The sequence below is a fragment of the Nicotiana tabacum genome, chromosome 14, assembly GCF_000715075.1.
Source record: "Nicotiana tabacum cultivar K326 chromosome 14, ASM71507v2, whole genome shotgun sequence".
In the NCBI taxonomy this organism is placed as follows: domain Eukaryota; kingdom Viridiplantae; phylum Streptophyta; class Magnoliopsida; order Solanales; family Solanaceae; genus Nicotiana; species Nicotiana tabacum.
This window is the reverse complement of record NC_134093.1, coordinates 97,822,058-97,844,128: the sequence shown is the minus strand read 5'-3', so window position 1 is coordinate 97,844,128 and position 22,071 is coordinate 97,822,058. Positions and strand designations below refer to the sequence as shown.

At 36.2% G+C, this 22,071-nt stretch overlaps 2 protein-coding genes across 2 annotated transcripts; one reads left to right on the top strand and one right to left on the bottom strand.

The window, feature by feature from the left end:
* The first annotated feature begins 237 nt into the window (after positions 1-237).
* Positions 238-8,689, top strand: LOC107796639 (putative ubiquitin-conjugating enzyme E2 18). Its single transcript, XM_075229786.1, has 6 exons — positions 238-371; positions 461-564; positions 4,356-4,458; positions 4,583-4,646; positions 8,024-8,112; positions 8,290-8,689. Exons 1-6 carry the CDS (start codon positions 321-323, stop codon positions 8,383-8,385), a joined length of 507 nt encoding a protein of 168 aa, XP_075085887.1. The 5' UTR covers positions 238-320; the 3' UTR covers positions 8,386-8,689.
* A 135-nt stretch (positions 8,690-8,824) lies between these two features.
* Positions 8,825-11,515, bottom strand: LOC107796640 (peroxidase 72-like). The gene is made up of 4 exons (XM_016619432.2): positions 11,193-11,515; positions 10,265-10,456; positions 9,846-10,011; positions 8,825-9,407 (listed from the first exon to the last, which is right to left on the bottom strand). Exons 1-4 carry the CDS (start codon positions 11,418-11,420, stop codon positions 8,995-8,997), a joined length of 999 nt encoding a protein of 332 aa, XP_016474918.1. The 5' UTR covers positions 11,421-11,515; the 3' UTR covers positions 8,825-8,994.
* Positions 11,516-22,071: the final 10,556 nt, after the last annotated feature.

Here is a 22,071-nt window from a genome sequence, read left to right as displayed (position 1 = left end):
CCAAACATAAGGGACAATTTTGGCTAAAAACTCTTAAGTGAACTAAACCTGCTCAAATTTAGCAAACTTAAAGGACAATAAGTGCTCAGGGCAATAGATAAAGAATAAAGTTAAACTTAATCCCAAACATAAGGGACAGTTTGGGCTAAAAGTTAACATATGATATATTAAAGGTTATAAAATCCAAATGCTTTATAACTAAATAAATATTATAATATATTTAAAATTTAAAATACATTCAAATTGAAAGACACAATACACTACAAAAGCAACTCTTGAACCTTGAAAATCAAGCTATTCATATTCCTCTCTTTCGTTTCATGGACATAACGCGGCAAGCCATGACCAGCGCCTCCCACTCCTCTCCCAAGGTTCTTCTCCTTCTCCTTCTCTTTCTCTTTCATAATTTCTCTCTATTTCATGTAATTTTGATATTTATACTAATTAATTCAATTATCAGCCATTAAGCAAGATAGCATGCAATCGACTCCAAAAAGAGTTAGTGGAGTGGCAAGTTAATCCCCCTGCTGGTTTCAACCTTAAACCCTCCGATAATCTTCAAAGGTCTTTCCTTTTTCCTGTTTATTATTACTATTTTCTAATCTTTGTCACTGAAATTTCTTTTTTCCATGGAACTGGATGAACTTAAGATTAAATTAATTCATTATTGTTTTTTAAGTATTTTGAGAAATGGTTTACTTTGGAATTCACAGATTTTGTCAGTGTCTAGTTCTGTATAAAGCTAGCTGACATATGGTATTTTGTAAAGGTGGAGGATAGGGTGTAAAATTTGGGATTGCTTTTTCCAGTGTTTGGCTTGTATTTTTTGAAATCCTGTTATAATTTAATACAACACTTCATGTATTAGTTTATACCTAATATTAGTGGCGGAGCGAGTAATTTCACTAAGGGGTATTGTCACGACCCAAATTCTCCGTGAATCGTCGTGACGGTACCTAGTCTCTACGACTAGGTAAGCCTAATACTTCGGAAATGAAATGAAAAACATGAAAATTAACAAACAGTAATAGATATTTTAATAAGCAATTGAGATGCCGCTCGACATATACAATAATCAACTCTCGAAATATACATGACACTCCCAAGACCCGGAACACCGTAAGTCACAAGCTTCTACGAAGTTCTAACTGTTCTATACATCAGTGTCTATAGAAATAAGAGAAGAATCAACATAGGGGGATAGATGGGGGACTCCGAGGATCTACGGGCGGTGACAGATGTACCTTGAAGTTCTACGAAACAGCAACAACTGCAACTAAGGACGAGGCTGGAAAAAAGAATTTGGATCTGCACACGAAAAACATGTACAGAAAAGGGCGTGAGTGCACCACAGCGGTACCCAGTAAGTGCCGAGCCTAACCTAGGCCGAGTAGTGACGAGGTCAGGTCAAAGCTCTACTGGTATTATAATAAATAAGCAGGAGAGTATAACAATATAATAAAAGACTGGAATTTAAACAAGGAGAACATAGCAAAGTAGCAACGCAGAACACAAGGATAAACAGCAGGGGATCTCCCGAGATACCGTCTCGTAGTCCCAAAATAAAAGTGCAAGGAGATCTCCCGAGGTACCGCCTCGTAGTCTCAAAAGTAAATATGCAGGGAGAACTCCCGAGGAATTGCCTTGTAGTCTCAAAAGTAAATATGCAGGGGATCTCCCGGGATACCGTCCCGTAGTCCCAAAGTAAATACGCTGCTCAAACAAATAAATATAACAGTTACACTAAGAAACCTATAATTTAGACTAAGTACAAGTCAAGAAAGAAGTGGGATTTACTAAACATGCTGCAAAGAGTTTGAATAGGCAATTAGGACACGTAGACATGCTATTCTAGGCAAACAGGATAACTACACATGCTAGTATACTAAGATAAGATGAAAACATGCTATTACTCGGTAAAAATCAGTTTTTTCCAAAAATAGCCCGTGTACGCACTCGTCACCTCGCGTACACGACACTCACATATCATAACAACACCAAATCCTAAGGGGATTTCCCCCCCACAAGGTTAGGCAAACCACTTACCTCGAACCAAGCTCAATCAATAGGTAACAATGCCTTTTCCACGAATATCCGGCTCCGAATGGCCCAAATCTAGCCAAAATCAATTACATACAATAAATACAACTTTAAGAAATCAATCTAATTAATGAAATCAAAGCTAAAGCAAGAAATTAGAAAATCGCCCTAAAATGTTTCCCCGGGCCCACGTCTTGGAATCGGGTAAAAGTCACAAAAATATGAACACCAATTCACTCATGAGTTCACTCATACCAAAATTACTCAAATCCGATACCAAAATCTCGATCAAAATCCCAAAATTCGGCCTAAGAACTTTTCTCAACTTTTCCCTAAATTTTCAACCCCAAATCCAAAATTAAATGGAGAAGACAACTATAGATTAACGGGATACAACCAAAAACGAGTTAGGAATCATTACCCCAAAGCTTCCTCTGAAAATCCCTCGAAAAATCGCCAAATCTCGAGCTCTCAAGTCCAAAAATGAAGAATGAAATCAAACCCTCGCACTTAGCCCTTTTTCTGCTAGAGATCTCGCTTCTGCGAGCCTTCAACTGCATCTGCGAAAATACCATCGCAGGTGCGAAAATCACTTAATGGGAACTGGGTCCGCATCTGCGAACAAGGGCCGCACCTGCGCTCCTCTTACGCTTCTGCGTGTCCGCTTCTGCGGATCCATCGCCGCACCTGCGGCCCCAGCTTGACAGGGCCAAAACCGCTTCTGCGGCTCCATGGTCGCTTCTGCGGCGCCGCACCTGCAGCCCATAGTGCGCAGGTGCGATTACACCAGGTGCAGCAGCTTCAGCAATTGCATAAGTCCCAAACTCAATCCGTTAAGCATTCGAAACACACTCGAGGCCCCCGGGACCTCAACCAAACATACCAACCAGTCATAAAACACCATACGGACTTAGTCGAGCCCTCAAACCACATCAAACAACGCTAAAATCACTTATCAATCCTCCGATTCAAACTTAAAGAGCTTGAAATTTCCAAATTCGACAACCGATGCCGAAACCAACCAAACCACGTCCGATTGACCCCAAATTTTGCACACAGGTCATATTCAACCCAACCGACATACCCCAACTTCCGAAATTGGGATCCGATCCCGACATAAGAAATTTCACTATCGGCCAAAATCTCCAAAACTTCGACTTTTGCCATTTCAAGCCTAAATGAGCTACAGACCTCCAAAACACAATCCGGACACGTCCCTAAGTCCAAAATCACCTAACGGAGCTAACGGAACCGACGAAACTCCATTCCGGAGTCGTCTTCTCACAGTTCCGACTGCGGTTCAAATCCTAAGACTTAAGCTTCCGTTTAGGGACTAAGTGTCCCAAAACACTCCAAAAATCAAAACGAAACCTCCCGACAAGTCACAATAGCAGAAAAGGATACGGGGAAAACAGTTAATATGGGATCGGGGTTATAACTCTCAAGACGACCGGCCAGGTCGTCATAGGTATCAAAATATAAACAAGTAAAGAAGAAGCTAAGGGGATTCAACATATAGTATTAAGGCGGAACACGTAATCTGATTTTTTAAGTGTAATATGGAAAATAAATTTATTTCTCGTGGAAATTTTGCATCGTCGCAAAACTTTTGCACATACAATGATATTCTTTACACTAAAATAAATCGAGAGACATTATAAAAATTATTAACTACACCAGTTTGGAGCTATTAGTATATACAACAGTATATATTTATGTGCGATACCGTATTATGCGCGTTATATCATATGTACTGCGCGAAACATATTATATAGCAAGAGATAAAAATAGAGTACACATCCTTTGAGATACATCGTATGTGATGTTCAAAACATTTGTTTCAACACCCTATATATCCCTTTTTAAGTATAAAGAACCAAATGCCTGATAAAAAATAAATACTGCATTACCATTCCTGTATTACTAGTCCATGTATTATAATTCCTGCATAACTTGTTTCTAGACAAAAAGACCCCATAGTGTTTTGGTGATATTTTTGAGTATGAAAGATTAATAACAAAGAATTTGTGCTGGTCGAATTAACAGTTGAGATATTTGTTAAAAGTAGATGACTTTCACCCACAAGGGACGAAATTTATTTTCCCTTTTTGGTGGAGAATCACCAAAAAAACGAGTTCCTTCATCAGTAACATTTTCTGCAATTCAGGTTAACAAAATAATGGAACATTAATTTCATCAAGGACAAAATTTTATATCATACCAAAGATACCAAGTTTCGCTCTTAATTTTATTATTAGAAGATGAGGGCGTTTGGTTGCAATAACTTTTGATTGATGTCGGTTCTTTGTGAGAAGGTGGGTGATCGATGTGAATGGTGCTCCTGGAACGCTGTATGCTAATGAAATTTATCAGCTTCAAGTTGATTTCCCAGAACATTATCCTATGGAAGCTCCCCAGGTGCATATTTAATGGTCGACACATTTCAGTGATATTCTCATATTGGATGAAAGATGTTGTTTCTTGTTAATGTGCTTGATTGGAACTCCTATCCTACTAATTATGGCCGACTACATTGATGCAGGTGATATTTGTGCCTCCAGCTCCCATGCACCCTCATATCTATAGCAACGGGCACATTTGTTTAGGTATTTATTCACTCGGCTCAAGTCTCCTCTATTTCTTATCACCAAGAAATTTATTGATTTGGTCACTGGTCGAGCCTAAGGGCTTAATTTGGAATGCATGAGATGAAGCTTCTAATGAAAATCCTTGGCAATCATATAGTGAATGATTCTTGATATGACTGTTGAAACTTAAAGAATAGACACCAAGAATTATAGGTTTCTCAATGCTCTAAAATAACTTGGCGGATATTGGTACGAATGGTAGATTGTTGCGCAATGTCAATCAGCGTTTTTACTTAGGTTGGGTGCTTTTGTTATTGAGTTCGCTTCCCCATTTATGTCCCAGTAATATTTGTTGATTCATTTCCAGCTATAGAGTAATAGTTAATGATGTTTGACGGATAATAAAAACATGGACCTATTTACTTTTTGAGAGGACTCTTAGCCCAAGTAGAATAAGCAACTAAGAATTGCAGAGAAGTCTATAGTTTCTTTTCAGGCATAATATTGGTTTTTGCTCTACGTCTTTGCCTTATTAATCTCTTTAACTTTCTAGAGTTATCTGTCTTAAGAAGGCGAATACAAAACACCAACTCTTAGTAGCAGCTATCCCTCTCATATTCCAAAATAAGGTTCTCTTTAATTTAATAAATGTACCTTACCACTTTCCACCTTTTTTTGGGATAATGGTGGTGTCGGACCCAACTTGTGTACGCCTTGAATATTTCATCAGGTACCTGCTGTCTTCCACCAACATAGGTACCAAGTGACTTTACCACCAAGGTTTAAACATATGAGAAGAAATCACCTAGTATCATTAACTGCTACACCATACACTTGGTGCTTATCTTTTAGGAGGCATAATTTAGTTGAAATCTTTGATTTTGCCTTTAATCACTCCCTGTCTCATGGAAGTTGTTCTCCAGGAGCTTTATCCTTGGAACAATGTTATAGTCATGCCTCCACCAACAGGACAAAGTTCACTTATAAGTTCATGAATAAGCTTGATTTTCTTCTTTCTTTTTTATCTTCTGATTAGCATCTAAAGTTAGCTGTGATCTTTATCTCATGTAGCCTTTTTTTCCCTATAACCATGTTGAGAGAAAGACAGCTATAATTTATTCTTTGATCAATAAACTTGGGGCGGTCTGTATTAACTTAACGCTAGGTCTGTATCTTTGTATGATGTTTAAGTACTGTATATTTAAAAAAGACAACAATATTCATACTAAGATAGCTATTCAAGTATTAATTTAAAGCTAGGTCTGTATCCTTGTATAATGTTTTAGTACTGTATATTTAAAAAAGACAAAAATATTCATACTAAGACAGCTATTCAAGTTGTTGTCACTGTGATGTATACCCTTTAAGATTAAAACCAAACGCCTACCAATTAGACCAGAAATAATGGGTGGGAATGATGTTTAAAAGAATACTTTAGTTAATTCTTATTTACCATGTGACTGCTAGTTTGTCCCCCACCTTCCTTGTTTTCTCTTGGGTTAAATTGCATTCCAAGATGAGTGACCAGCTTATTGTTTGGCCTGTGAAAGGAACATTTTTGCTGTGGTTTGTAAGTCTATTCATTCCTGTGCAAATTTCGAAGGCGCTATTGTAGTTAACGTTAGGCATAAGATATTTAGTGATATAGCAACAGTAGTATTGGCACGCAGTCTCGCTTTCTGTTGGTAGTAGTTTTTTATGACTAACCGTTGTTTTCTTTCATTGTTGATCACCTTACTATCTTGTTGTTTTTATTCTGCTTTTATATGGCTTTTTGGTACTGTCGCTTCTTGTCTATATTTTCATTAATGTGGTACTTATGCTTTCCTGAGCCGAGGGTCTAATACTGGGTATGTTGTTGTTGACGTTAGGCATAAGATATTTAGTGATATAGCAACATGATAAGTTTCCGTAAGATACATCTTTCAATTGTCAAAAGTTAATTAAATAAGTGTGTGAAACTTAGAGATAACTGTTGGCATCAAGCATGGCATAAGATTTACAGATTGATGGAGAGAAATGAGTTGTTAAATTTTGTCACTGTTTCCTTCGGACTATAATACAAGGATACTGTGTAGGGGTATGTATCTACTTTTACTTTCTTGTATCATTGTATCTTGGAAGAGTCATACGAAGTACTGATAGCCTTCTTAATCTATTTGGGAGCTGACTAATGTCATTTGTGACAAACGGTTTCTGTAAATTAGAAAAGACCAGGATAATTTTTTCTATCCAACTGTCACAAACATATTCCATTTAGGACTGGCAAAAGTTGGTCCTCTTTTAACTTCTCATTTGGCTGGAACAGAATCCCGATGAAAACAACTAAATTTACTTCACTCATTCTTCCCATATCTGAATTTTGTTATGTTAGCATTATGCAGCCTCCCAAATAACTTCCCTACAACATATTATTTTATTAACTAAGATCCTACAATATCTCTTAAAGACCTTATTCTACTAATTTTCATTTCTAATAATGCTAAGTAGCAAATTAGAGTTAATATTGATCCTACAACTTAGGTTCAGCGCAGTCCCAAATATTTCTTTTACAGATGGACTTTGTTTTAAGTGGTTTGTGAGCCAATTCCAGCATTTTTTATTATCACATGGCACCAAATTAGGTTTCAGAATTTATTATGAGAGCTTACTGAAATGAATCAATTAGTTCAAGATTACTGGTGTTCTGCGGATGAAATTATTATTTAAGAAATTGAATTCGAGATCTGGAAGGTTTTATGAGCATTGACGGGATAGAGTCAGGGTTGGTGTTGGGGTGCAATGAAATGTACTATCGAGTCGTTTAATTGTCTTCTGGGTCATGTTTGATCCAGTTCTTACTTGCTTCCTCATTTTTGGATGATGCGAGAGATACACTGGGCTCATCACAGGTGTTGTCAGCAGACTACTTTATCAATACATGACCTCTGGATTCATAAGACATAGAAGAGGAATGCCATCTTTCGAGTTATCTTGTTTCATGCCTTTATATAGCAGTCTTGTTTTCTTTAATTTGTGGAAGTAAAAGTAGAAAGGCCGTGGTCAGTTGACTAGGTGTTTCCTTTGCAAAAAGCATCATCTACAGAAAGATAGGGATAATGAAAGAAAAAGATCTACATAGGCGATATCAATTAGTTGGGAATATATTTTAGTCACGTTAGTTTGTTTACTTTATGTCCTATGTTTTCTAGGAGTCTTTTAGCCGTATCAGAGATTCTTATACTAGTAGTAGGAACTTCTAGTACTTTTTATTCTGCATAATGTTGGCCTAAGAGGCTGAGATGAATTTAAATAGAGAATCATGGTCAAGTGAGGATTCTACCGCACCTTGTTTGGGACTAAGTTACAGTTGTGTCTGTAAAAGCAGCAGTTGATAACTACTTTCTATCTTGCAGATATTTTGTATGACTCGTGGTCGCCTGCCATGACTGTTAGTTCTATATGCATTAGCCTTCTCTCCATGCTGTCAAGTTCAACTGCGAAGGTACCTTTTGTTGCGTCTGTTAAATCAAATTGAGCTTCTTTTAATGGTCTCTTATCCTTACCAAGTATTCAGATCCTGTTTATATTTTGTTCTCTGAAAGACTTAAACACTGTGTAATCCACAGAATTCTTTCTTTGAGCTTCTCTTGCTAGTTTAACATTCCAATTACTCGTGCAGCAACTCCCTGACGATAATGATCGGTATGTAAAGAACTGTAGAAATGGCAGATCACCAAAGGAAACCAGGTGGTGGTTCCATGATGATAAGGTGTAACAAGTGTAATTCGACACTTACGGCAACATTATAACTCGATTACATACTTGATATCAAATGCTATAGAAGAACATTTTCTGAATATCCAGGATCAATGCCAGCACATGTACATGTGTGCAAAATTGGCCTTTCCTGTCCATTAGTTGTAAGTGAACCTAACTGACTTATACTGCATATACTGCAGTCTCAATTATACCTCACCAAGAATCCTTCTGGTAACAGCAATAAGTTAGCACTCAGAATAATGTATTGTTTCTGGTTGTTTTTCTTACGTACTGAGGAATAAGTTTGCCTCATTTATTCCCTTCTTATTTTTTGTTATTGACCTTATCTAGTTATTATGTCCATCTAACTATATTAAATATGATCTTCAGCAGTCTCTTTTCCATGTCTTGATTCACTTTTATCCAATAATTAAGATGAAGTGTGATGGCTGATAAATGATAAAATTGATGTTATTCACAAATTGCAAAGATAGTGAGTGTTTCAAACAAATATGAAACCATTCATTAAAAGGACAATCCAAGCTAAACAGAAAGGAACATCTGGAAATAATGTTAAAAGAAAAGCATAATAATACAGCAAGTCTGATGTTGAATGTTGTGATATTTAATAGTTCATCATCCTGCAATTCTTCCGAATCTCGCCCCTGTATCCAGTTAAAGGTGAGATATTTCCCATCTTAACTATAGACTTCGCGAACTGCTCGAAGAAAATCTCATTGTTTTCTGCATATAATTTCACCAATTCTAATGTTGCCTGATTTTTGGTCACAAGAACTTGATCTGAATTAAACAAGCCTCTTGAAGCCAACAAATTCTTGAAATAGTTGTTATCAAATTTTGTAGGGGAGACAAAGTCCATTACAAATAAGTTTTGGTCACCACCAGATTTTGGGCACCTAGTCCGCAATTGAGCAGCATATGATTGATCCAATGTATAGTCTGGTAAATTGTTGCCTGATTGATTGTATAGCCTTTGCCTAAAGCTGGTACATCTTGCATTTCCAATTGTGTGGCTCCCTGTAGAAAAATTTCTTCTAGTATTAACTTCATGTGATACTTAGAGGTAGCAAAATCAATCGATTTTAAGTTTAAAAATTGGTTAGGTTATGACTCGTTTGTTGAGTTGATCGGACATGTTGAACTCTAAATGTTTCATCAAACTATTAGGTCAAACATTTCAAAATGCAATTTGAAATGAAACATACAACATGAGAATTGGAAAATCGAGGATTATGTAAATTTGGAAGAAACTAAGCTAATTATTTAAAAATACATTAATTTTTACTTTTTTCCCTCCTAAAAGCAATATAAAGTTGGGCAGGTTGTGTTATAATCCGTCATGACCTCTTTAATAATTTGAACCGTTTTGACTAGTCCAAATTTGATCCAACCTGCCCATTTGCTACCTCTATGTTAATAGATAATCTAGTTAAAAGTTAAGCAATGTCTTTTTACCGGATAAAGCAACAAGGTCAACAAGATCAAGTCCCTTTAGCTTGAATTTTGTAAGAATGGTATTAAATGTGTTGTTTGGAGCAGGAATGTTATTGTTGGAGCCACTTAAACTAGCATCTCTTGAGTCTCTTCTTCCCAATGGAACCTCCCAATTTGGTCCGCCAACCTGTATAAATAATAAATAAATAAATTTAAGTTGTATGCATTGATAATATAAAAAATATTTATGCATCAAGTAATTTGTAAGGTAATTATCGATAAATCTCTATGACAATATTGCTAAATGGTAATCTTATAAAAACGATAGCTGACCTATAAATAAGGTTTAACTACACTGACAGTATACGTATTTTTGCAATATATCAATATTAGTATATGATTTAATTAAACCCTAGACAATAGTGGAGTATTGTACTTACTAAAACTGTAGAATCCCTTGCAGCAAGTGCCAAGATATCAGCACAAGAGACGGTTTGAGGGCACTCTTTTTCAAGTGCAGATTTAATCTCATCAATTACTTCAAATCCACGAGCTGAATTCCTGTTGGTGTTTGATATTTTTTCACTTACTAGGGTTCCACTGCTGTCCAGTAATAGTGATGCATCACACCCCTACATGATCATAGTATGAAATAGCAAAATAAATTAGCTTTATTTTAGATACACCGCGCCAACGCACAAATTATTGTCTTAACTATTCCCGCGCCCAAAGGTTATAGCCTAGTGGTCAATGAGTTAGGTGAAAATTAAACAATCATAAATCAGGATTCAAAAACCAATAGAGACTAAAAAAGTTAATTGATATTTTTTTGTCTGTTTAAGTCTTGGTGAGTAGTAAAGTTACCAAGACTATGTGCTTCCATCGAGTCCAATATTTTGGACATGGAACATAGATGTAAATGTGTACAATCACTAAAATATCAACAAATATTAAATTCAGAACTAATTATTTCAAAAGTACTATAGCAAGTTCAATACTAAGAACTTTAAATATTGAATTCATCAAGTTTACCAATTGAATAGACGAGGTGCGCGCAAGTTGACATGGATATCACCGTTATTAAAAAAAGAACTCTTACGTGGTTGCTACTTAATAATATTCTACATGAACTCAATTCTACTTAAATCCTATGTTGCTCGGACTCTCCGAAAATGTCATCGGACGCGTGTCAGATCCTTCAAAAGTAGTGTATTTTTGGAGGATTGACATGGATACTAACAATATTTTGGAAAGTCCGCGCAACATAGCTTAAATCCGGTTCAAATGTTAGCTTCATGGATTCACATGCTTACAATAAGCACCAAAAGTCATTAATCTTTAGTCTCAGGAATATATGAATATACGTACCTTAACAAAACAATCGTGGAAATGGAGCCTGAGCAAAGAGGCAGCCATTCGGGCTTCTCTGGCTACGGCTTTAGCAACAACAGACTTGACTATTTCTTTAGCTTGTGGGCATGACCAGTCGTAAAATTGTGGATATAAGTAACCATAATAATTGCTCTTGCTACAGAAACATATTGGTGCAAAAGCAATAAGAGATATGACCATGAAAAAGCTCACTGCTTTAGCCATTTCTTGCCAAAATTTTAGCTATAGTATTCTGTAAAGTGAGTCAAGTTCTAAAGACTTGTTATATAGAAGAAAGTTTAATATATGTAAGAAGAATCGATTTTGTTTTGATGAAATATTTGAGATGGTGTACATTTTTATATATAGTGTTCAATGCAACTAGATGGAGTGGGTAGCTTTTTAGTTTGGATTATAATAAATATTAATATTTTTACCTTTTTTGATCTAGTGAAGTAGAACTTGTGCTTTACAAGTAATGATGTTTGATTCGGTCTTTATTCAGCTATTTAATTCTCAAACGTTAACTCATTTTTTAAAGGATTTAATTTTTGTATCCTGATAGCGTAATCAATTTTTAATTTAATCTATATTATTGCAAGTTGTCAAATATTAACTCATTTTTCAAAAGATATAACTTATTTACACTGATAGCGTAAACTAATTTTTATACTATTAATAAAATTTTAACTTATTGCAAGTTGTCTCTACTATTTTCTAGATAATTAGTTCCACGCTGAATATGGAGAGTTACTTGTAGCTATTGTTTAGATGATCTGAAATGTTAAATTTCTTTTACACACTTAGCACATATAATTAAACTCTTTTTTTAATGCATCCCAAATGATTAATATATTATGACTCCTTATCTTAGTATGAGATAACTTAGCAATTTTTTAGCCTATAGAGAGTTGATCAATGTTACTAAGTCCACTTCTAGACAGAAAATATGAAAAGAAGAATAAAAAGAAATGAGGTTTAATTCTTAATCAAATGATTCATGGGAGACAAATGGCAAAGTTCTTGATTAAATGATCGATTAGATAATAATATGCATGAATAGGCCTTGTCTTGATCTTTTTTTTTTTCTTTTTCTTGATCTTTTGTATCATAATACCTAGGAATTTTTTAAATTAAAATATTTAAAAAGCATGAGAATTTAAGTTGATTTGGTCAACCAAATAACCATAATATATTGCATTTGGTTGAAGGGAGTCGGAGACGACAACCAATCAAATTCACCTAATATTCCCTTTCTGGTTATCCATTATCGACCACCTTTCTCTCCTTTGCTAACGCATTAGATCAGTTAATTACACACCAAATTATAGGGTTATATTTTGGTAAAGCAGATTGGCTTCTTCTTTTCTCTCTTTCTCTTTTATTCTTTGTTGGATAAGAAACCTCTCAAGCTTGAAGTTTATTGAAAAGAAAAGGACCAAAATTATTCTAGTACTATTCGAAATTACTCACTTTTGTCCTCTGTTACACTTTTTCATCCCATTTATATTTTTTCTTTTAGCAAATCCTTTGTATTTTTTTCTTGCCATTAATTCAGCTACAAAATGAAATGGATGGATTTCGCTAGCTATTGGACATAGATTTGGTTGAAACTTAAAAAAAAATAAATTAAAAGTTGTGTTGAAAAATAAAATTTGGAAGTTAAAGTTGTGTTTAAACATGCATTTTTTTTTAAAGTTAAAGTTTTGTAAGTGGAAGAAAAATATTTCTTGGGACAAATGCACAGATAACTATTCTCAGGGATACGATTTCAAGATTAGTACCTGGTGTTATTTCTACAAAGATTTTCACCCAAAAACTAGCCCAAACCTGTTTTTGGACTTGAAGATTTTCTTTAATTTTTTTTCATAAACTGATCAAATTCCATTAACAAACAAAATTTTCATTTTTTTTTTAAGAAAACTATAAAAAACAAACTATGTTCAAATTCTTCAAGGAAAAATATTCCAATGTACCCTTTGGCTTTATTGACTATGATTTAGAATCACTCTAAGATTGGAGGTCTGTTATATATCAAGGAAAAAATGACACTTCTCTTAACGGAAGGATAATATTTAACAAAAAAATTTAACGATTGACAAAGTCACTCAATTTTGAATAATACATAGGCAAATTTGATCCTTGATCACAAAATAGAAAAAAAGAAAAAAATAGTGTAATTTCTTATACCAGCTATTTTGACTAGCTCATCTATGGTCTAACTTTTTTTTTTTTTTTTCCTTTCGAATGAGAAACAAAGCAACAAAACTAGCTAGAAATCAAGTAAGGGAATCAAATTTCAACATCTCCCGTAATACACAAAGAAATGCTAGAAGGCACAAGCACACGCCGTTCAATACTAGACTCTTGAAAAAAGGCCAAATTGGTTAAAACATCAGCTACCGAAATTAGCCTCCCTATAGATATGTGCAATAAAGATCAGAGGAGGATCCATGATTTGATTTCTACGGGTGCCACTTTTTAATGCAAACCTACCATTAGGAAAAGAGATTGAATTAGGGTGTACATTTTGTTGGTTTGATCCATTTTGAACTAATTCGGTTCACTTCGATTTGGCTCGATCTATTTTGAATTAATTCTGTTCGATTTACAAGATTTTTGGTACATAAATAAATGTATGATCATTAAACCGAATAAATTTTGTCCAATTCAATCTAATTCTCTGGCTCTATGGAATGATGCAATTAGATGCACAAAATTCAAATAAAATTTTAAATTATCAAATGCACTCCTTATATGTCTATTGATGCCATCATTATAAAAGATTTTTGAAATCATAGAAATAATAAAATTATATGGATAAAAAGAGAAAATATTAAAATCACATTCAAATAAAATATTGAAGATCTATGCAAAGAAAAAGAAGCAAATATATTATTGAATAAATAACAAAGTGGTAGTACTAAGAAAGGAAATCAAAAGATGAAGAAATACAAGAAACTAAGAAAAAGAACAGAAAGTAAAGAAAGAAAAAGGAATAACAATATGATTATCCTGAATGTAGAATATGGAATGTTGGCTTTCAACCATGGCACCTAGAGCCAACATACAAGTCTGGGTGCCATCCATATAATATATAACGACCTGTTTGTAAAATACCAAAAAAAAAATATATATATATATATACACGCTCAAAATTTTACCCGAGCGTCCGGGTGGCGTACCACCCCAAACCTTCTACATAGATCCGCCCATGATAAAGACTACCCAGGTCCTAGTTAAGAGGTGACGGATGTGATTGACAACATCACCATTCCAATACGACACATACCCTTCAGATCACCGCACATGAATTAACCACACTAAAATTATCAATTTGCAAGATCTAACTTTAATATGTCTAATAGCTTTATGTGGCGATCAGTTGAACGAATATTTACTTCTCGTGATCGTAAATTACAAAAGGTAAATGTCTGATACGAGTTGTAATTGACTGAATTAGCTAAGAAGGAAACGAAGAAGAAACAAGCTAATTGAAAAAGTAAAATAAGATATTGTTGTATTGGATAACATTCTCACTCCTCTCTACAGGCTATATAGGTGCTGGAGTTATGGGTGTTTAATGAGCGGGTTGGGACGGGCTGGACATAAAAAAAATAGCCCATCCGTTTAACGTTGCGGGCTGTTAGCGGGCTGAGTTAGCGGGCTGTACTTTTTCGGGTTTTTTTTTTTCCGTCCGGGTTCGGGCTTAGCGGGTTGTTAGCGGGCCGTGGAATTTTTTTTTTTTTTTAAGTAAATTTTATTTTTCTTATTCAATGTTATTGATACTTAAGTGTTTGAAAGCTTTAAGGCTTAGAATTAAACTTTGAAGTTTAAAGTTTTAAATTTGAAATTTGAATTTTATAATTTTAAAATTAAAATTTGAAAGTAAGTGGCTACAAAAAATTATTTAATAAGGCCAATAGGCAATATGTAAGGATCAAGTTCCGAAGACTTTCATTTGATATTTTTATTGAATAATATATAATACTTCAAATTAAGTTGCAAGTTCTTTTTTGATTTTGTTATTTTTGAACTTGCAAATTAAAAGTTTACAACAATTACAAAAAAAAAAGAAAAGAAATAGTACATCACATGCTTTGCATCATTTTTGTAAGTTCATTCATGTCAACATGAGATTCTTGGTTTCCGGCATTGGTTGAATCAGCAACATAAACTATTATATCTCGAATTTCTTGGTCCTCCGCTTCATCTACCTCGTCACGCCCTTGATTTCGACGTTATGATCTTATCCAATCTCTGAAGCACACTAGAATTTTCAAAGCCTTGCTACCCAATGAATGACGGGTATCTCCTAGTTGGTGCCTTGCTTGGCTAAATGCGCTCTCTGATGCGACTATTGAAATCGGCACATTTAACACGTCTCAAGCCATGGTCGAAAGAACAGAAAATTTATTTGAGTTGCTCCTCTACCAACCCAGTGGTAGAAATTTCTTTGTGCGGGGCTCTGCTGACTTTTGCAAGTAGAATTGAAGTTCATCAATATTTCTGCTACTGGTTTGTTGATGCTCCCCTAGTGTAAACCAAATCAAATAATCTTCAACACCATCATTATCATCCAAAGCACTGGTCCCAGATGTTGAAATTAAACTTGAAGGAATATTTGCATCTACAGCAGAAGAAGCATCAACAATATTAGCATAATAATTATATAATGTTTCTAAATGTTTGTGTAGATCAGAAATACAAGTGTCAATATCAGGAGTTTCAGTTGGTCCATTAAAAAAAATTAAAAAAAAACAAATTTAAAAAACGAGCTGAACCGGGCTGTAGCCCGTTAATAACCCGTTAACGGGTTAACGGGCTGAACCGGGATGTATCCCGTTAATAACCCGTTAACGGGTTAACGGGTCTAGCGGGTTCCGGTGCACCGGTATCAAAAAACTGTTCGTTTGAAACCCGTTCCCCGCCAAACCCATCCCAGTCCGCCCCCCACGCTACAGTACCAGGCTGAATCGGGCTGAACCGGGCTGTAAACGGGTCAGTCCGGCCCGATTAACAGGTATAGCTCGAGTCAAGTGTAAAACTCTAGACTTCAAGGGATTACTTATAACTATACAACTTATTTACTAAACATAGACCAAACTGTAAAACAAAAAGAGAATTATAGGTGACTATAAGGGTATTCTTCTATCTCATTCAGCTTGATTGTAAAAGTACTCCCACCTCATAATTTTCCTTGTCCTCAAGGAAAGGAACTGAAATATGGAAATCGAGTCTTCAAAACATTTGCATCTTCCCACGTGGAATTCTCCACAGGTATCTGATCCCATTTGATTAACCATTGCACCACGACTCTGTTCCCCTTCTGAACTATTCTGTGTTGCAATATCTCCAAGGGCGTAGGACAATAAGGATTAGAAATGTCCAAAACATGTGTGTGACTTATCTTCTTTAGAATAGAGTGGCATAGCATAAGCAAAGAGACATGGAACTTGGGATGCAATAAAAGTTCAGGAGGAAGGGATAACTTATATGCAACTGACCCCACCCTCTCCAGGATCACGTAAGGGCCATAATATTTGGAGGACAACTTGTAAAAGTGATGATTGGACAAGGTGAGCTGTCTGTAAGGCTGTATTTTAAGATAAACCCAATCCCTCACCTGTTATTGCCTATCAGTTCTATGCTTATTAGTTTGCGAGATCATCCTCTGTTGTGCTCTTCCAAGGTGGTACTTTAAGAGTTGTAATTGGAGCTCCCTAGCAACTAGGCTTCTTTCCACTTCTTGAAACTCATAATCCCCAACCATATACCACAAGTGAAGCGGAAGGGGCTGTCCATAGAGGGCTTCATAGGGAGTAGTGTTAATAGAAGAATGGAAGGTGGTACTATACCACCATTCCGCAAACACCAAATAGTTGGCCCAATATGCTGGTGAGTCAGAACAAAAGCACCTCAAATTGGTTTTCAAGCATCTATTAAGCACCTCTGTTTGTCCATCCGGTTGAGGGTGGTAAGCAGTAGAGGTACTCAAGGTCACACCATGCATAAAAAATAACTCCTGCCAAAGCTTACTAGTAAACACTGGGTCTCTATCACTGACTATGTCCTCCAGCATCCCATGTAGTTTGAATATATTTTCCATAAAGTACTTGGCAATATCAAAAGCTGAGTATGGATGTGACAATGTTATGAAGTGGGCATACTTGTTAAGCCTATCTACTACCACCCAAATGACAGTTTTACCCAAAGATTTAGGCAAGCCTTCAATGAAGTACATGCGAATATGACTCCAAGCTGTGGAAGGTATATTTAGAGGCTGCAACAATCCCGGATAAGCAGAAGTATCATACTTTTTCTTCTGACAAATGTTGCAACTTTTAATAAGAGTTGTAACATCTTCCTTGAGTCCCTTATAATAGAATAGAGATGGCATTCTTCTATAGGTGTTGTCAATGCCAGGATGTCCACCTGTAAGGGACTCGTGCCAGAGTTGCAACATTTCCTTCCTAAGTTTAATATTAGGCCCAATAACTAATTTACCATGTTTCCTAAGATGCTGATTCACATAGATATTCCCCTTAATATCTCCCTTCTGTGTTTGTAATTGTTGGATCAGTTGTTATAATTCTCGACATTCTTCCCAGCTATTTACAATAATTTGGAACAAGTCAGTTTTAACTATGGACAGAGTTAAGGCAGCCAACTGTGCTGCAGGAACCCTTGATAAGGCATCTGCAGCCTTATTATCCTTCCCCTTTTTATACTCGATATCAAAATCAAATTGCATTAGTCTAGTGATCCACTTCAGCTGCGAACCAGTATGTAACTTTTGCTCAAGTAGGAATTTAAGAGCCCTTTGATATGTCCTTACTATAAAATGCCTTCCTAGCAGATACTGCCGCCACTTGGTAATTACAACTACCAAAGCCAACAATTCTTTGTCGTATACTGAAAGAGCTTGGTTCTGGAGGGATAACCCTTTATTCAGGTATATGTTGTCCATGTTACATCAAGACATCTCCTATGCCTACATTACAAGCATTTGTTTCAACCACAAAAAGGTAGTAAAAAGTCAGGGAGTGCTAACACAGGGGTAGTAGTAAGGTTTGTCTTCAATTTGTAAAAAGTTATGGAAGCTACTTCTGACCATTTAAAACTATCCTTCTCCAACAAGTCAGTTAATGGTCTGCTAATAACACCATATACCCTGATGAATCTTTTGTAATACCCTACTAGACCTAGGAACCCTCTTAATTGCGTTAAGGTAACAGGAACAAGCCACTCTTGCACTGCTTATACCTTCTTTGGATCAGTTGCCACTCCTTGTACTGATACATAATGACCAAGATTCTCCACCTTAGCAGCAGCAGAAACACATTTGCTTTTCTTGGCATATAACTGATGTTGAATCAGTAACTTAAATGTGATCCTCATGTGTTGCACATGCTCTCCCATATTTCTACTATAAAACAAAATATCATCGAAGAATACTAAAATGAACTTTCTAAGGTACTCATGAAAAATCGAATTCATAAACCTTTGGAAGTTAGAAGGAGCATTCGTTAGTCCAAATGGCATCAATAAATACTCATACTGTCCAGAATGAGTTCTGAATGCGATTTTGTGTATATTTACATGAGCCATTCTAATATGATGGTAACCGGCCCTCAAGTCAATCTTAAAATACACATGAGAGCCTCTCAATTCTTCTAGCAGTTCCTCAATAATGGGAATTGGAAACTTATCTTTAATTGTGATCGTGTTCAAAGCTCTATAGTGTACACACATTCTCCAACTTCCGTTCTTATTTCTTACCAACACCACTGGAGAAGCAAAAGGGTTGCAACTAGGTTTCACCACCTTTGATCCAATAATTATTGAGCCATTTTCTCCATGATATCTTTTTGTAAGGGGAAATGTCTATAGGTCTGGTATTGACTGCTTTAGACCCCTATTGCAGTGGAATGTGGTGGTCAAATATGCCTCTGGAAGGAGGCAGCGCCTTTGGTTAATCAAATACCTTGTTATATTCACCAAGAAGTGCCTAGATCTCAGCTGGCTCTTGCCTTTCTAAGTCCTCTATCTGTTAGCTGCTCTTTGCCCTATCCACTGAGCTAATTGCGATCATAAAAAAATGTGCACTCTTTTTACTAGCAATATGTAATGGAGCAACATCTATCACCTTCAGCTTGGGCTCAATTCCCTGTAACATTATCATCTTGTCCTCATACTCAAACTCCATAGTTAATCTTCTAAAGTTGAATTTAATATCTCCAGTATTGCCCCCTAATGTGCACAACCATTGAACCCCTAACACCATGTCACTAGTACCTAAGGGAAGAATTAGAAAATCATCTTTGAAAATTGTTCCTGGTAACAATCAATCTAATCCTTTATAGTATTGGTACACCAACATCGCATTACCATCAACTAATTTCACACTTAATGGTGGATTGGAGGTATCAACCTTCCAGTCCATTTTAGCCACCACATCACAATCAATAAAGTTGTGTGTGGATCCAGTGTCAATGAGAATGTTAAGTGCTCTTTTGTGACAATATCTGGTGTGATAACCTTTAGTGCCATTGAGGGTCTGTAAGGGTATCTCACAATGTTCTACTCCACCAAAATCCTCCCTTACCATACCACTTCTTGTTCTACTCCCTCATCCCCATCTAGTTCCAGTAGAAACGACTGTATCTTGGCCTTGCGCACATGCCCAGGCAAATATTTGTCATTACACAAATAACACAATCATTTAGCTCTTTTCTCACTTAATTCTGCTGGAGTCAACCTTCTTATTTTATGCTTTTCATCAAATACAATTGTATTGGCTTTTGGCAGATGTATGGTGATAAGTAGGGATTTTGATTACTTATTTGCACTCTTTTACTTTCGTTTTAGCTCAAAATTGCTTAAAGGTATTCCTGAAAACTGATAAAATGTGCTTTCTTGCGGGCGTGTTGGAATATGAGTCAAAGAGATGAAAATTAACTCAAGAAAGAATAATTTTGGACAAGGACCAAAACAAAGCTAAAAGGGCAAAATACGGACAACACAATATTGAGTGCAGCCACAGAACATGAGGAAGCCTCTGACAATATTTCTATGCAAAGTGAGGACCGCAGAATTATTGTGCGGCCGCAGAAGATGAAGTTCAGAGAGATGGATTCTGGGGTCATGAAGAAGTGTGGACTGCACCATTATTGTGCGGTCGTAGAATCAAAAGTGCGGCCGCACTCAAAAATATGCGGTCCGCAGAAGTCTTGCATGTCAAAGTTAAAATTCAAGAGTGCGGCCGCACTCAGAAATGTGCAGATCGCGGAATTTAAAGAAGTGCGGCCACACCCCAGAATTGTGCGGCCGCAGAAGTCCATCTTGTCAAGATAATATCAAAGTGCGGACCACACACATAATTGTACGGCTGCAGGATCTCTGCAGGGGCAAGTTTGTCCGATAATTTCAGATGGGTATAAATAGCTCTTTTTGTCAAATTTAGGTTAAGAAGAGAACACCTGAAAATATATAGCCAATTTTTCTTTATTGTTTTGGGTAACTTTGTAATAGTTTATCATTTTAATATTAGATTTTCTTCCCTTAATCATCTATTATGAGTTTTATCTTAGTTTCTTCTTTAATTTCTTCATTTTCTATGAGTAGCTAAACCCTTAGCTAGGGTTGTGACCCAACCCTAGTATGAGTACTTAATGGGTGACTGATTTAGGACTTATTTATGATTGGGTATATGATGTTTAGCCTAGTTCTTGCTTGAATTTGAGAATTGATGGTTGCAAATATTTATTCATGCCTAGTTGACTTAATCTCTACTTGAGAAAGAGAGACTAAGTCTAAGGAATACTTGTCTAACAAGAAATTGGGGTGAACTTAAGAAAATTAATAGCCCCAGTTAAAGGGTCAAATCTAGAGATAGTAAGACCCGACTTGAGCATCTATCACTTGTTTTGTGAAATATCCATTTGGACTTGAGAAATCCAAATTGGGCAAAATCACTCAAACTAACGAGAGGTATAGAGTGAGTAATCGTGTGTGATTGCTATATTGTATCCCGACCAACCAAACATGCCCTAAAGCTCTCAATCTGTTAGGTAACCAACTAGGTGAAAGTTACAACCCTAGATCTTTTATAACCTGAAAAATAACAATACCAAAAAAATATTGTCTCTTAGCTTTACAATTACAACATTAGCATAAGATTTAAGAGTAGAAAAGAAACAACTGAATATGTGAAAGTACAATCTTGGGCATGTCATAGACTTAGACTAGATATATACCTAATACAACATAAAGCTCTCCGTGGAATCGACCTTGACTCGCGTTGGGTATTTATAATTGCATCGACCGCCTCACAATCCCAATTAGTGGTGTGAGTTTGGGCGACATCAATTTTTGGCACCGTTGTCGGGGAGCTAAAAACGGATTTAGCTATATATTTGGTTTTGTGTGTGATTTGTCTTCTTTTCCTTCCGGTTACTAACCTTTTTGTGAATCAATTGTAGGTACAAAAATATCTCTCAACAATAATCCTCTCGGAAACATGCCTTTGGGGGATGTGGACGTGGAAGATGACCCAGTTGAGGAGGTTCCTATTGAGCCTCAAGCAAATAGACGAGGCCAACTGCCTCAAGATAACATTCCCGTTCCACCCCCAAATCCACCAAGAGCGGCTCCACACCGGGTGTTGCCGAATGAAGGGTACGCAAGTGCCATAGTCCTGCCCCGTATTAGAGCGGGCAACTTTCAAATCACAAATGTTATGCTCACATTGCTTGAGAAACAGGGATTTTTCACCGGGGCTCCGAACCAAAATGCGTACAAACACTTGAAAGGATTTGTGGATACTTTCTGGGAGAGTAAAAACACCAACGTCTCCGAGGATGCTCTAAGGTTG

What these genes read in the sequence shown, in the direction of transcription:
- LOC107796639 (XM_075229786.1), top strand. Translation starts at nt 321, where the DNA reads ATGGACATAACGCGGCAAGCCATGACCAGCGCCTCCCACTCCTCTCCC. An exon ending in ATCCTATGGAAGCTCCCCAG is followed by an intron (nt 4,459 to 4,582) that starts GTGCATATTTAA and finishes ACATTGATGCAG; the next exon opens with GTGATATTTGTGCCTCCAGC. An exon ending in CAACGGGCACATTTGTTTAG is followed by an intron (nt 4,647 to 8,023) that starts GTATTTATTCAC and finishes TCTATCTTGCAG; the next exon opens with ATATTTTGTATGACTCGTGG.
- LOC107796640 (XM_016619432.2), bottom strand. Translation starts at nt 11,420, where the DNA reads ATGGCTAAAGCAGTGAGCTTTTTCATGGTCATATCTCTTATTGCTTTT. An exon ending in TCCACGATTGTTTTGTTAAG is followed by an intron (nt 10,457 to 11,192) that starts GTACGTATATTC and finishes ATGATCATGTAG; the next exon opens with GGGTGTGATGCATCACTATT. An exon ending in TGACCTTGTTGCTTTATCCG is followed by an intron (nt 9,408 to 9,845) that starts GTAAAAAGACAT and finishes ATTTTTCTACAG; the next exon opens with GGAGCCACACAATTGGAAAT.